At 41.8% G+C, this 14,537-nt stretch overlaps 1 protein-coding gene across 1 annotated transcript; it reads left to right on the plus strand.

Annotated features, from left to right (window-relative positions):
- The first annotated feature begins 9,389 nt into the window (after positions 1-9,389).
- Spata31g1 (SPATA31 subfamily G member 1) lies at positions 9,390-13,700 on the plus strand. Its single transcript, XM_021726952.3, has 2 exons — positions 9,390-9,620; positions 10,017-13,700. The coding sequence occupies exons 1-2, from the start codon at positions 9,390-9,392 to the stop codon at positions 13,413-13,415; spliced, it is 3,630 nt and encodes a 1,209-aa protein (XP_021582627.1). The 3' UTR covers positions 13,416-13,700.
- Positions 13,701-14,537: the final 837 nt, after the last annotated feature.

Raw genomic sequence — 14,537 nt, forward strand, 5'->3', positions numbered from 1 at the left:
TCACTTCAGCCAGAATGGCAATTAATAATAATATGAGCTACAACAAATGTTGGCAAGGATGTGAGGAAAAAGGAAACTCATACATTGCTGGTGCAAATTGGTGTAACCACTCTGGAAAGCAATATGGAGATTCCTCAGACATCTTAGAATGGAACGACCATTTGACCCAATCATTCCATTCCCACTACATAATGTTTATAGAAGCTTAATTCAATAGCTAAACTATGGAACAAGCCTAGATGCCCTTCAACAGAGAATGGATAAAGAAACTATGGTATATATACACAATGGAATATTACGCAACCTTAAAGAAGAATGAAATTATGTCATTGCCAGTAAATGGATGGAACTGGAGACTATTGTGCTAAGCAAATAGCCAATCCCGAAGAACCAAATGCCAAATGTTTTCTCTGATATGTGGGTGCTAATTCACAATAAGAGGAGAGGGGAAGAATAGACGTATTTTGGACTAGACAGAGAGGAGTAAAGGGAGGGGAGGGGGTAAGAGGGTAGGAATGATGGTAGAATTAATCTGACATTATTACCCTATGTGCATATATGATTACATGACCCGTGTAACTCTACATCATATAGAACCAGATGAATGAGAAGTTATACTCCATTTATGTACAATGTGTCAAAATACATTCAACTTTCTTGTATAAATAATTAGAACAAATTAAAATAATTTAAAAACCCATCATTATGTACAACTATAATTCACCAATAAAGAAAAGAAAACATTAAAAAGAGAGCTTTCTCTTTTTTAAAAAATATTTTATTCTTTTTTAGTTGTAGATGGACACAATATCTTTATTTTATTTTTATGTGGTGCTAAGGATAGAACCCAGGGTCTTGCATGTGCTAGGCGAGCCATCTTCTGCTGAACCACAACCCCAGCCTGAGAGACTTTTCTTAAACCAAGCCAGTGGTATATGCCTGTAATCTCATTTACTTAGGATACTAAAATGGCAGAATTACAAGTTCAAGGCTAGCTTGGGTAATATAGCAAGATTCCACCCCCACCACCACCACCAAAAATGTTTTCTTATTTGTTATTCCATATGATTCTCATAACCATGTTGCAAGGATGTAGGCCAAGAGTGTCTCAAGGAGGAATCCAACCAAGTCTCAGGGAATTACGAAAAGAAACCTGCTTCCAGATAGTTATTCCACCCCCGTCTCACACTGCCACCTAGCGGCAAGACCCACTAGTCAGCTCCATCTTTTTTTTTTTTTTAGTATTTTATTTATTTATTTTTTTTAGTTTTTGGCGGACACAATTTCTTTGTTTGTATGTGGTGCTGAGGATCAACAGGGGCTGCACACATGCCAGATGAGCGCGCTACTGCTTGAGCCACATCCCCAGCCCAGCTCCATTATTTTTTGATTCCCAGGGATAGACAGAGAAAGGAATCTGAGATTCCTTTCTTTGAGTTCCCCAGATGAGAGCTTTGTTTGCTTAGAGAGATGGGCTCTAACAGCTGAGAGACTGTGAAACTGGTCTCTCATGGAAAGAAGAGATTAACTCTTGAAGCCGGATGAAAGTGGTTCACACATATAATCCCAACCACTCAGCAGACTGAGGCAGGAGGATTGCCAAGTTTGAGGCCAGCCTCAGCAACTCGTAATAACCTGTCTCAAAATAAAAATAGATCTGGGAATGTAGCTCAGTTGTAGAATACCTCTAAGTTCAATTCCAGTAATACCCCTCCCCCCAAAAAAGAGATGAACACTTGAAAGCTCCAAGCTGAATAGGCAGACCCTTACCTACAAATACTTTCTCTTTGTTCCTCTTCCCTCTGCACTAATGCTAAAAGACAAGAAGCGAATTAAAGAATTTCTGAGTTCTTTCCCCCTGGCCAATCCTGGAGTTCAGCCAACTTTCCTGACCAACTCCGACGGGACAAGAGACCCTAAGAACATCTTTTCCTATCCCAAGAACTTCCCTTCCTGCTGTAAGCCCCCTAAAAGTCCAGCCCGGTCAAGCTTCCACACAGTTTCTCCTCAGACCCTTTTTCTGTCTATTCTGTGGGTCTGATCAAGTTCCGCCTGGGAGTGATATCTCAATAAAGCCTCATTGGACGACCCTTTTAAATTTGGTCGCTGACTATCTCGCCTGATCTGACATTTTGGAGCTGAGAATCAAACCCAGTGTTTAGCATATGCTAAGTTGCTAAGTACACATTATATCACTAAGTTACATTCCCAGTTTCAGAACCCAGTTTTTTTAAATGAAGTCCAAGGTGGGCTAGGATTACAACTCAGGGGTAGAGTACTTGCTTAACATGCACAAGAAAGATCCTGGGATAATCCCTAACAATACATATACACACACTCAAAATCTATAAAATCTCTGTTTCTAGAAATTTAAGTAGGCTAGATATTCTGAAATACTTTTCCACTGTTGTCTCGAGCCATCCATGGGCTATCACAGCCTAATCACATGCATCACAGCCCAGTTGAATAGGGAAATTCGGTATCCAGGAACTTCCAGCGGACATTTCCTCTGGTTGACTGCCCACAGACCTTGTGGGCCCTATTCTGCCCCAGGTCCCACACTGCACCGGAGATGGGGTGACCTGCTGTAACCACACAGCCCCTCTGAGATGGATGTGACCTGCCAAGATACCAATCAATCTGTTGACTGCAAGACATCAGGAAGCAAAACTCTGCCCTTGAAGTTTTATCCCTGCCTTTGATATACCCCCTTAAATAAACCATGGGAACTAATTTTTAATAGTCTAGCTCTAGCTCCTGTGTGGACTGGAACTATCAGGAGTACCATCTTTAAAACTATCCTTTCTGACTTTGTCTTTTGGTCTTTAGTATTCTAGACTTTAATTTCTCAGGAGGCTTATCCCTCTGAGCAGGCAAGAATTCCCTGGCAAGGTGCTGGCCACCCAGCGAAACACTGTGAAAAACCCAGTTTCAGGATAAGTAAAAACAAATAAACCAAAATGCATTGCTGTACTCAGAAGTAATGAAAGCACTCAATAATGAAAAAAGAGGCAGAGAGTAAGGAAGGCAGGGAAGAGGGAAATGAGTGAAGGAGGAAGAAATCCTAAAGCTAAAATTATATGGACACAAACACCAAGATTGCCCTAACAATGTGCCCAACCCAGAAACCAAAACTTTGCTGCTTATCCATACTCCTGAATCGTGCCCATCCAGACTGCGATAGTAAAGCATCTTTATCTAAGAATTACAAATAAGGACTGGGATTGTGGCTCAGTAATAGAGCACTTGCCTAGCATGTGTGAGGCATTAGGGTCAATTCTCAGCACCACATAAAAATAAATAAAATAAGGATACATCAACAACTTTTAAAAAGAAGAATTATAAATAAAACCAGGTACACAAAAGGGCTATAGTATATTTTCTATTAAGCTATAGTATATTTTCTATTAAGGAGGTAAATAGAAAAATCTGAATACTGACAATATGAACTAATAATAAAACCAAAGTGCTTCTGGTGTCAGTAAGAATGGGAAGGAGAAACAATTTTGAAAAGTAGAAAAAAAATTGGCAAAACTGGGTAGAAAAGACTAATGTACTGAGACCAATAATATTCCCAAATAATTTATGATAGCCCCAAGTCTTATGGAGTCCTCATATTTGAATTTATAGTACACTTATAGTATGAGAACTCCTAATCTAAGAAATAAATAACAGTTCCAGTTTGGTAGTATCCCCTAGCACATAGGAGAAACCAAGACAAATCTCAATCCAGACTTTTCCAGATTCCCCAAATTAAAGTTTAACCAAAGATGAGCTCTTGGGCTGGGGATGTGGCTCAAGCGGTAGCGCGCTCGCCTGGCATGCGTGCGGCCCAGGTTTGATCCTCAGCACCACATACAAACAAAGATGTTGTGTGCGCCGAGAACTAAAAAATAAATACTAAAAAATTCTCTCTCTCTCTCCTCTCTCTCTCTTAAAAAAAAAAAAAAAAAAAACAAAGATGAGCTCTTAAGAGCTCATAATAGGGCTGGGGATGTGGCTCAAGCAGTGGCGCGCTCGTCTGGCATGCGGGCGGCCCGGGTTCGATCCTCAGCACCACATACCAACAAGGATGTTGTGTCCGCCGATAACTAAAAAATAAATATTTTAAAAAAAGAGCTCATAATATATTCCTAAGAAAATATATATGAAGGAAACTGACCTCCTACATCTATAGCTGAGCGTAGTGGGGCATACACGTAATCCCAGAGGCTCAGGAGGCTGAGGCAGGAGGATCAGGAGTTCAAAGCCAGCATCAGCAAAAAGTGAGGCGCTAGGGAACTCAATGAGACCCTCTCTATAAATAAAATACAAAATAGGGAAGGGGATATGGCTCAGTGGTTAAGTGCTCCTGAGTTCAATACCTGGTACCCCCCAAAAAAGAGGGACTACAAACTGAAAAAGAAGGCAGACATAGACTGCAGATACTAAAATGATAAAAAATAGTATATAAAGTAACTATGTTTAACGGTTTCACCTGAAGAGTTAAGCACTATGTAGTGCAAAAAGAAAGAACATTTGGACCAAGTTGGACCTTCAGGGTAAGTGCCCTAAGGAAATAATGCCTGAATTGGGATAAGAATTATCTGGGTAGAAAAAAAGGATGAAGGCATTCCAAACTGAGAAATCAAAATCATGATGAGCAATGATATGGAAGCATTGAACAGTATGAGGCAATCAAGGAAAACTACAAGAATTTCTATTATTAGAACAATAAATGCAGGGAAGGGTAAGAGAAGCTGAAGAAGTACAGGGAGATTAGCAGGTGGAGGGCTCTGTAGACTATGTAGAAAATATGACCTCACTGAAGGATTTTAAGGAGGGAATATCACAGTCAGTTTTGTTTTAAATAGTAGTAAGGGGAAAGAATTTAAGATGGGCAAAGCTAGAGGAGTGAAGATTATCTAGGAGGCTAGTATATGGTAGAAATAATAAAGGTCTAAACTACCAAAGTGACAGTAAATCTGAGGAGTAAAGAGATTTGAGAAACAATAGACAAAATTGGCAAAAGCTGGCGAGTATTAGAAGGGCTCCCAATGTTTCTTGCTTACAACTAGGTGATACTAACTGATCTGGGGAATACAACAGGAAGAATAGAATGGGATAGAATAAAATAATGCACTAAATTATGAAGATGTTAGGCCTGAGGCCCTTGTGGAAAATCAAGCTTGCAGATGTTTAACAAGCAATTGGATTTGTTAGATTTAAACTCAAAGGATAAGTTATTGCTAAAATAACCCATACATTAGCTAACTCACCCAAGGAGAAAGAAGCACAGTGACCCAAGTGTGGAACTCAGAGTTAGGAAATCATATGAAATTTTTTATAAGTTTTATGGCTTCTTAAAAGACAGTTCATAGGCAAATACAACTATAAATCCATATTAAGCATATATATAGTTTCAGAAAATTTAAAACCATCTAAAAGAATAATAGAATGGTTAAATTAATGTAGTATATCTACTTCAGAGAAGATCATAGTCATTAAAAATTACACTTAGGGTGGGTTGGGGCTATGGCTCAGCAGTAATGCACTTGCCTAGCATGTATGAGGCACTGGGTTTGATTCTCAGTACCTCATATAAATAAATAAAATAAAGGTCTATCAACAACTAAATAATTATTTTAAAAAATTATACTTAGGAAGAAGTTACAGTGCATAGGAAAGATTTATGATAAATTATTAATTACTTTCTTACTTTTTAAAAAATCTACACATTATTTAGACAATGTAAAGATATGAATGGTAAAATCTGGAAATAAATACAAATAAATACAAATTGCTATATAAATTATTTTGAAATTAGAAGTTGGTGGGAATTTGCCCTTCTACCTTTGCATATCTTCCCAAGTCAATATATAATATTATTAAAATTGGAAAAACTTTAAAAGAAACAACAGGATTTCCAATCACCAAGAGCCCCTCAAAAAACAAAGTAATGAATTAATATATGAGATTTCAGGACAGTTGCCTCAGATGTTCTTCCCTTCTAGAAGTCTGCAGCCTATCATGTCTGCAAAATAGGCCTCCAGAGATGACATCCTGGGTCTTCAGGGTAGACACATGGCTCTGCCTCTGTACCTCAAGACTCAGTGTCATCCATCACTACATCTCTTTTCTGAAATTCTTGGGTCCACCACCATACTTGACCAACTCCTCTTCTTTCAACCCAGTACCTCTTCCATCTTCTCCTTAAAAATACCCAGGTAGCTAGGTGCGGTGGCACATGCCTGTAATCCCAGAGGCTCGAGAAGTTGAGGAGGAGGATCACGAGTTCAAAGCCAGCCTCAACAAAAGTGAGGTGCTAAGCAACTCAATGAGACTGTCTCTAAATACAAAAAAGGACTGGGGATGCGGTTCCGTGGTTGAGTGTCCCTGAGTTCAAACACCAGTACTCCCCCGACCCTTAAAAAAAAAAATACCCAACTAAATTAAATTCCCCTCCCAAACAAGAGCCTGGGTAATGTTGTAGAACAGGTGTTTTCCAAGTCCTGTTTATGACCAGAAACACAAACATAAACAATTCCATGGAACAAGAAATATAGAATTCCTGGAAGGAGAGCATAGTTATCTTTTTATTCTACTGGCAAGGAGTAGGAGACAGAAATTAATAACTTGGTAAATTATTTTGGCAAAAATATAAATTAACAAGCACAGAATAAGTATCTAATATTGCCTTTTGTATTTTCTCTCAGGACTCAAATTACCTTCTTCACCCAGTGGTTACAAATTCAAACATCAGGCATGTAATGCAAATGAGTAAAAATGGACAAGTTGTAAGAAAACAAAATAAAGGTCCCAACATCCTTAATAAAACTCCTATAGCACAAGAATTAAAACCAAGAATCAATAAGTGAGATGGACTCAAACTAAAAAGTTTCTTCTCAGCAAAAGAAACAATCTGTGAGGTGAACAGAGAGCCTACATTTTGGGAGCAAATTTTTACCCCTCACACATCAGATAGAGCACTAATCTCTAGGGTATATAAAGAATTCAAAAAGCCAAACACTAAAAAAAACCCAAATAACCCATTCAACAAATGGGCCAAGGACATAAACAGATACTTCCCAGAAGAGGATATTCAATCAATTAACAAAATCATAAAAAATGTTCATCATCTCTAGCAATTAGAGAAATGCAAATCAAAACTATTCTAAGATACCATCTCACTCTAGATAGAATGGCAGCTATTATGAAGACAAACAATCATAAATATTGGCGAGGATGTGGGGAAAAAGGCACACTCATACACATTGCTAGGGGGACTGCAAATTGGTGCACCCAATATGAAAAACTGTATGGAGATTCCTTGGAAAATTTGGAATGGAACCACCATTTGACCCAGCTATCCCACTCCTCAGTCTATACCCTAAGGACTTAAAAAGAGCATACTACAGGGACACAGTCACATCAATGTTTATAGCAGCACAATTCACAATAGTTAATCTGTGGAACCAAATTAGCTATTTATTTATCTACTGAAGATGCCCTTCAGTAGATAAATGGATTTTTAAAATGTGGCATATATACACAATGGAATATTATTCAGCAATAAAAGAGAATAAAATCATGGCATTTGTAGGTAAATGGGTGGCACTGGAGAAGATAATGCTAAGTGAAGTAAGCCAATCCCCCCCCCAAAAAAAACAAATGGCGAATGTTTTCTCTGATATAAGGTGACTGACTCATAGTGGTGTAGGAAGAGGGAGCATGGGAGGAATAGATAAACTCTAGATAGGGCAGAGAGGTGGGAGGAGAAGGAAGGGGCCAGGGGGTTAGCAATGATGGTAGAATGTGATGGACACCATTATCAAAGTACATGTATGAAGACATGAGTTGGTGTGAACATACTTTATATACAGATATGAAAAATTGTGTTCTATATGTGTGATAAGAATTGTGATGCATTCCGTTGCCATGTATTTAAAAAAATAAAAGCAATTAAAAAAAAAGAAAAGAAAATTATAGTCACAATGATAAACAGCAACCAGACCTTAGCCTTGGCATTAACCATGGCAAGAATATGGTAAAAACTGGGGCAAGAGCTGGACATGGTGGTGCACACCTGTAATCCCAGGTACTTAGGAGGCTGATGCAGGAGGATTACAAGTTTGAAGCCAGCCTGAGCAATGTTGCAAAGCCCTAAGCAACTTAGCAAGATCCTGTCTTGAAATAAAACATTTAAAAAAAAAGGACCGGGAGTGTAGTTGTGCAGTTCAATGGTAAAGCACCTCTGGGTTCAATTCCCAGTACCAAAAAAAAAAAAAAAAGGCTGGATATGGTGGCACACACCTATAATCCCAGTGGCTCAGGAGGCTGAAGCAGGAAGATCACGAGTACAAAGCCAGATCTCAGTAACAATGAGGTACTTAGCAACTCAGTGAGACCCGGTCTCTAAATAAAATACATTGATTTATGATAATATGAGCTGGGCATGATGGTGCATGCCTTTAATCCAAGTGACTTGGGAGGCAGAGGCAGGAGGACCCAAAATTCGAGGCCAGACAAAGCAACTTAGAGATACCATCTTTCAAAATAAAAAAGAACTGGAGGTATAGCTCAATAGAGTGGTAGAGTACTCCTAGGTTCACTCCCAAGTACCAAAAAAAAAAAAAAAAAAGAAGATGAAATGAGGCGTGTCATCAGGAACCTTAAAAGAAATAAAAAGCTGAGGCAGGAGCATGGCAAGCTCAAGACCAGATTCAGCAATTTAGCGACACCCTTTCTCAAAATAAAAAGTAAAAAAGATTGGGGAAGATAGGGGTTGTAGCTCAGTGGTAGAGTGCTTGCCTAACATGAGTGAGGTACTAAGTTCAATCCTCAGCACCACATTAAGACAAATAAATAAAATAAAGGTTAACTTTTTTTAAAAAAAAGTAAATTTAAAAAAAGGGAGGGGACTGGGGATTTAGCTCAGTAGTAAGCATCTCTGGGTTCAATCCCCAGTAAGTAAGGAAGAAAATTTAAATACAGCATATACTAGACACCAGGTATTATTCTAAGCACATGTATTTATTCATTTAATCCTCAAAAAGAAACTATAATAAGTAATAATATTGTCCCCATTTTATAGATGAGAAAACTGAGGTACTAAAAAATTAAACAGTTTGAGGTTTCTCAGGTAGGATGTCACAGTTAGGATTTGAATATGGTAGTTTCATGCTAGAATCTATGTCCTTATTCATAATACCTAAGGCATATTCTGGCCTTGACAAAAGGGGATCACCCAGATTGCCCTATATGAAGGATGAGTTACCTTCATAGAGATAATTTTTTTACCCTAAATTCAGAAAGAAGGCTGTTAAGCCTCATCCCATATGGGGGATGGGAATTCTTTGTTCTGTGATGCAATGATGACCTCAGAGTAAACTGCCATTAGGCTGAGGAAAATGCAACAGCTACAAGAAGACCTGCCTTGGGTTAAGGGAGAAATGGGTATTCTCTGGGGTCAGCTGACCCAAGCTCTGACTTGCAGACACTGTGGCAGCAGCTGCTTTCAGAGTCCAGGGAATCTGGTGATACTATGCTTGTTCATGGTTTGGCAGTTCCGGAGATGGTGGTACCTTGGGAGCTGGCAACAGCTTCAGCCCTGGTGCTCTGGGGACATCATGCAAGGCAAGGTGGGTGACTTCTGAACATGGAAGTGCAGTTCGATTAATAACTATTGACACTACATGTGAGGTTAGGTGAGGAATCACTAGTATGTGTGTGGCCCCAGATGGATGATGATAAACCCTAGATTTGAGGCTGAATGTCCATTGACATGAGATTTGAAGCCTGATGAATGATCACTGACTCCAGATGTAGGGTTATCTGAGGAAATGGAGATCTCAAAATGAGGACTCATAACTTTTAACACTGGATGAGGAATTGGGTGAGTGACTACTAACCACATATGTGGGACCAGATGAGTTAACTGTTCACTCTTCATGTAGAGCAGAAACTGAGGACTTCATGACACAGCTTGTATCTTCAAGAAGGCTTTGTGTCTGATAATATCTCTCTCTACTCCCTAGGGCCTACCCCTTCTGGACTTCTTTGGCTCATGGAGGCAAAAATCAGAGGAGGAAGAGGAAGAAGAGGGAGAAGAAATGGAAGAAGGAAAAAAGGAAGAAAAGTCATCATCTATGAATTCGTTGAAATCACATTCTCCTACCAAAGATGATCCCATTGGAGAGCAAGGCAGCCAAGCCCCACCCAAGCCACCCTATTGTTCCAAGAGCCTCCCCAAGGCCATAGGGACACCAGAACAAATACTCACATCACCCACAAACCCCTTCAGATCCTTCCCTACCTTCCAGATCCTGACCAACCTGCCTGTGAAGAACAAGACAACATTGGGGGGCTGCCTGCAGCAGAGAAAAAGCCAGCTATTCTGGGGTCTCCCTGCTCTGCACAGTGAGTCCTTGGACACCATCTTCCTGAGCCCAGATGGCCCCTCCTCCCTGAAGCTATCTGTTTGTCCTTCTATTTTCTTCAACAAGCTTGCCTTCCTGTCTAGGTATAACTTGCTGCTTCCCCATTATCTTTCCCCAACGCAGCTTCTTACTCATGAAGCTCATACAACAGAATATTTGGAAAGAATGACCTCTAATTCTCAGTTAGTTCCATCTCCATCCTCCCCTCCTGTCCCATCATCATCCCTCCACCTTAAGCCCTTGCCTAAGAATCACAAGCAAGTCTTATCTGGTGCTAAGGCACACACACAGTGGCTTACACAGTATAAAGAGATTCCTTGGGTCTCTGGGGATCAAGTGCTGCACCCACAGTCTGAACTCCAAAGAATCAGAACCTCCAAGTTCTCATCCTCATCCAAGGCCTGGTGGGGGGTACCAAGGGACTTCAACCTCCATCAACCCAACCCAGAGTCACTCTCTACCTCTCTTCTCTATGCCTCTAGACCTTTGGAAGTCCTAACTAGATTTGAGGCCCCATGTAGGACCATGGGACAAACTGAGAACCTGAAATCCTCTGAGCCAGCAATGTCAGCTCCTAGCCCAACCCTAGCTTCCCTGACAGAACTCCAGTCAGCTAGCCCCATAGTAGGCCTGACTAGATCTAAATCCCTCTGGGAAACCACAGAGCTAAAAGAGAACTATCAGATCTCTGAGCCACCAAACCTGGCCTTTTACCAAACTACAACACCCATGATGGAAGCTCAAGGAACTAGCCCTCCAGGAGTTGCACCTCAATATGAAGCTCAGTGGGGAACCAAAGGCCATAAAGACAGCCCCCAAGTTTCTGAACCCCCAAGACCAGCCTCCTGTCAACCCCCAGTTTCTCTGTCAGGACCCCAAAAAGTAAGCCCTAAACGAGGACTATCTAGGCCTAAGGACTTCTGGGGAACCATGGGATACAGAGAGAATCCTCAAGTCACTAAATCTCCAATGCCAGCCCCTTGCCCTCCCCTAGACTCCCTGTCACAAATCGAAAAAAACAGTGTCCTAGAAGACCTATCTGGATATGAGCCACAGCTGAGAGGCACAGAAAACTCAGGAAATCCCTGGGCCTTTGAACCTCCATGTGTGGACCTCCGGCCAAGACTCTCTGAAAGCAGTTCTGCATATGTCCCCTCAGGACATAAGACTCCACTGAGGGGCATGCAGAGTAGAGAAGATTTGGGGGTTTCTGCAGACCCAGTTTCATCTCCCAGGCTTCCCTCAGCCTCTCTGATGGAATCTTTAGTAATGAGCTTCCAGGAAGTCCTGTTGGAGTCCAAAGCTTTGCAGGAGACCAAGGGGCAAAGAGAGAATCTCTGGGTATCTGATACCCTAGACCCTACCCATACAACATCTCCAACCCCCTTTATAGAACTATACAAAATCAATACTGTGAATGGCCTCCCTAGATCAGAAGCTACATGGAAGGACATGGAGCATTCCAGAAATTCCTGGGATTCTGAGCCCCCATCTCTTGCCTCTGGCCCACTCTCAACTCTTGTACTAAAGCCCCTCAGAGATAGCTCTGTGGAAATCCTATTTGGTTCTGAAGTTAGATGTGGGGACACACAAAGAAAAAATAACTCTTGGGCCTCTGAGCTTCCAGCTCACAGCATACCCCAGGATCTACATGGAGCCAGTCCCCTAGGAGTTCTGTCTGACTCTGAACCTATTAGAGAGAACATGGAGCAGAAAGAAAACTGTTATGTTTCTGTAGTTTGGGGCCCCAACCAACCCACAAACTCTCTTTCCAAGTCCCCCCAAAATGAGCCTTTTGGAGACCAATGCAAATATAAGCTTGTGAGGGAAGAAGTGAAAGAGAGAGAGAACTGTGGGGTCACTCAGCTCCCAGCCCTCAGCTCTCTGTCTGCTCCTCTACAAGAACCACATACTGACCTTGAATTTATGTGCAGAAATGTGCAACCTAGGGAGGCTCCCCAGGGTCCCAGCCCACCAGTAGTGGATCCCCTGCATCCAATATCCTGGCCTCCCAACCTAGCTGAAGCACAAAAGATTGAGCCCACCCAACCTAGCCTACAGAAAGGAGAGATGTTCTCAGGAGATAAGGCAGAGGCCCCATCCTCCCAAGATAAGGCTATCCCAGAAATGCTCACCGACCCTGGGATCCATGCCTGGCAATGGAGTAGAGAGTTAGAACTCAAGCTGAAGAAACTGCAGCAGAGCCCATCTTTCAGTTCCCCTGTCCTGAGTTCCGTAACTCTAGACTCCTGGGGACTCTCTTCCTGCCCACCACAGCAAACTAATTCCCCAAATCTACACCCCCACTCTTTAAGTTGTAATCCCCCTAAAGTTCAGAGCACACTGTCTCAGTCTGTCCAGTCCTCCCACTGTCACCACACCCACTCCTCTTTCCTGCCTCAGCCAGGAAAGAAAACTTCTGGCAGAGTAGAAAAGTCTCAGAAAAAGGAGAGAATAAAAGATAAGATGGTAGCCCAAGTCTCACCCCAGGGGCCACATAGTCAAATGCAGGCTGGTGAGAACTGTCTAGGTATGGGAAAGCTATCAAACCCTGGGGTTCTAACCTCAGGCAAAAGACAAGCCAAAAAGAAAGAGAGTCTCAGAAAATTCAAATCAGGAGAATGTGAAAGAGGGAATGCAAGACTGAGTTCATCCACACTCACAGAGAAGAGCCACCCTGCCCAGGCCTGCAGACTAGCAGAGGCCCTTGTAAGCAGATTTCCCCAAAGGTCTCAGAGCAGGGGCCAGAGCTCTCAATTCACTGCTCTCCCTCACCAGCTTCTGCCCAAGGCTACAGGTCCCCAGAATCAGCGAAGTTCAGGGCAAGTAGCTGGTGACATTCAGAACCCTCGTCACTGTGAACACTGTCCTTGGGTGCACATGGAGAAGAATCTTTCATCCCCCACACCCCAGGTTCCCCGAACCAGGGGTCTTCTAAGAGTCCTAGACAAATTTCTGGGTATCCATGGAACCCTGCCCACTAAATCCTGTCAATAGAGAAAAAACTGGTAGTACTGCCACTCAGTACCTCATAACCTATAGCCAACCTATAGTTGGAGGGTGAGGAGAAAATCTAATAAACTAGCTGACCTAGACAAATCCTACTCATGTCTTCTTTGGAGTCAAGGTTACTGGAGTATCAATTCCTTACTAGCTTCCGCTGCTGCCATATTCCCTCAGGATCAGTTCCCAGAGGTAAAGAACTCAGCATTCTGCAGACTCTTTTCCAGATTTTACAGATGACCACATCTGTTATACACACATCTCTACCGAGTGAGGATATAGGGCCAGGAAAATGCAGCATAATGCTGCCCTTTAAGAAAAATACTTCACAACAAGTGAACATAAAAATATATCCATTTACATGAGCACTAGCCTGAGTCTAGGAAGTTGTTCTTGGTCCTGGGTATGGTTCCCTTCTTCATCCACTTGACCCACAATTTATCCAATGATAAATTTATCATTTCTTCTCAGCCCTGCTCCTTTCTCCCTGTGTCAGCTCATCCATCCCCAAGGCCACCAAAAAGAACACTTTTTCACATTTAATAACCATCAGGATTTTTCTTCTATAGTTACTAACTTGTTCACAGCCCTCTCCTATTTTCCTATTGCACAGCTGTTTGAATACTACATTGTCTTTATTCTGTTGCTCTAATAATCACCAAAAAATAAGAAATTTTGTCAGAATTCTGATGTGTCTCACAGGGCTAAAATCAAGGAGTTAGCTAGGCATGGTGGTGCATGCCTGTAATCCCAGTAGCTCAGGAAGCTGAGGGAGGAGGATCACAAGTTAAAAGCCAGCCTCAGCAACTTAATGACTCTAAGCAATTTAGTGAGACTAAAAAAAATTTTTAAAAGAGGGGTTGGGGAGGCTAGGGATGTGGCTTATTGGTTAATCACCCTTGGGTTCAATCCCTGGTTCAAAAAAGGGGCAGGGCCCATGGGGGTGGGGGATGGGTGGTCCGCAAGGCTGCATTTCTTTCTGTAGGATGTAGCTAGGATTCATTCCTTCACTTTCCCAGGCTCTAGAGGCCTGACTACTGGCCCCCCACCACCCTTCCTCTATCTTCAAAGGTAATAGAGGAAAGTCGTTGCATTATTTTGGCCTCTTTTGTCTCC

Source organism: Ictidomys tridecemlineatus, chromosome 4, assembly GCF_052094955.1.
Source record: "Ictidomys tridecemlineatus isolate mIctTri1 chromosome 4, mIctTri1.hap1, whole genome shotgun sequence".
NCBI classification, from domain to species: Eukaryota; Metazoa; Chordata; class Mammalia; order Rodentia; family Sciuridae; genus Ictidomys; species Ictidomys tridecemlineatus.

Bases quoted from the DNA above. Each gene is read 5' to 3' on its own strand.
- Spata31g1 (XM_021726952.3), top strand. From the start codon at position 9,390: ATGCAACAGCTACAAGAAGACCTGCCTTGGGTTAAGGGAGAAATGGGT. The intron at 9,621-10,016 runs GTGGGTGACTTC...TCTACTCCCTAG, and splicing joins GGGACATCATGCAAGGCAAG to GGCCTACCCCTTCTGGACTT.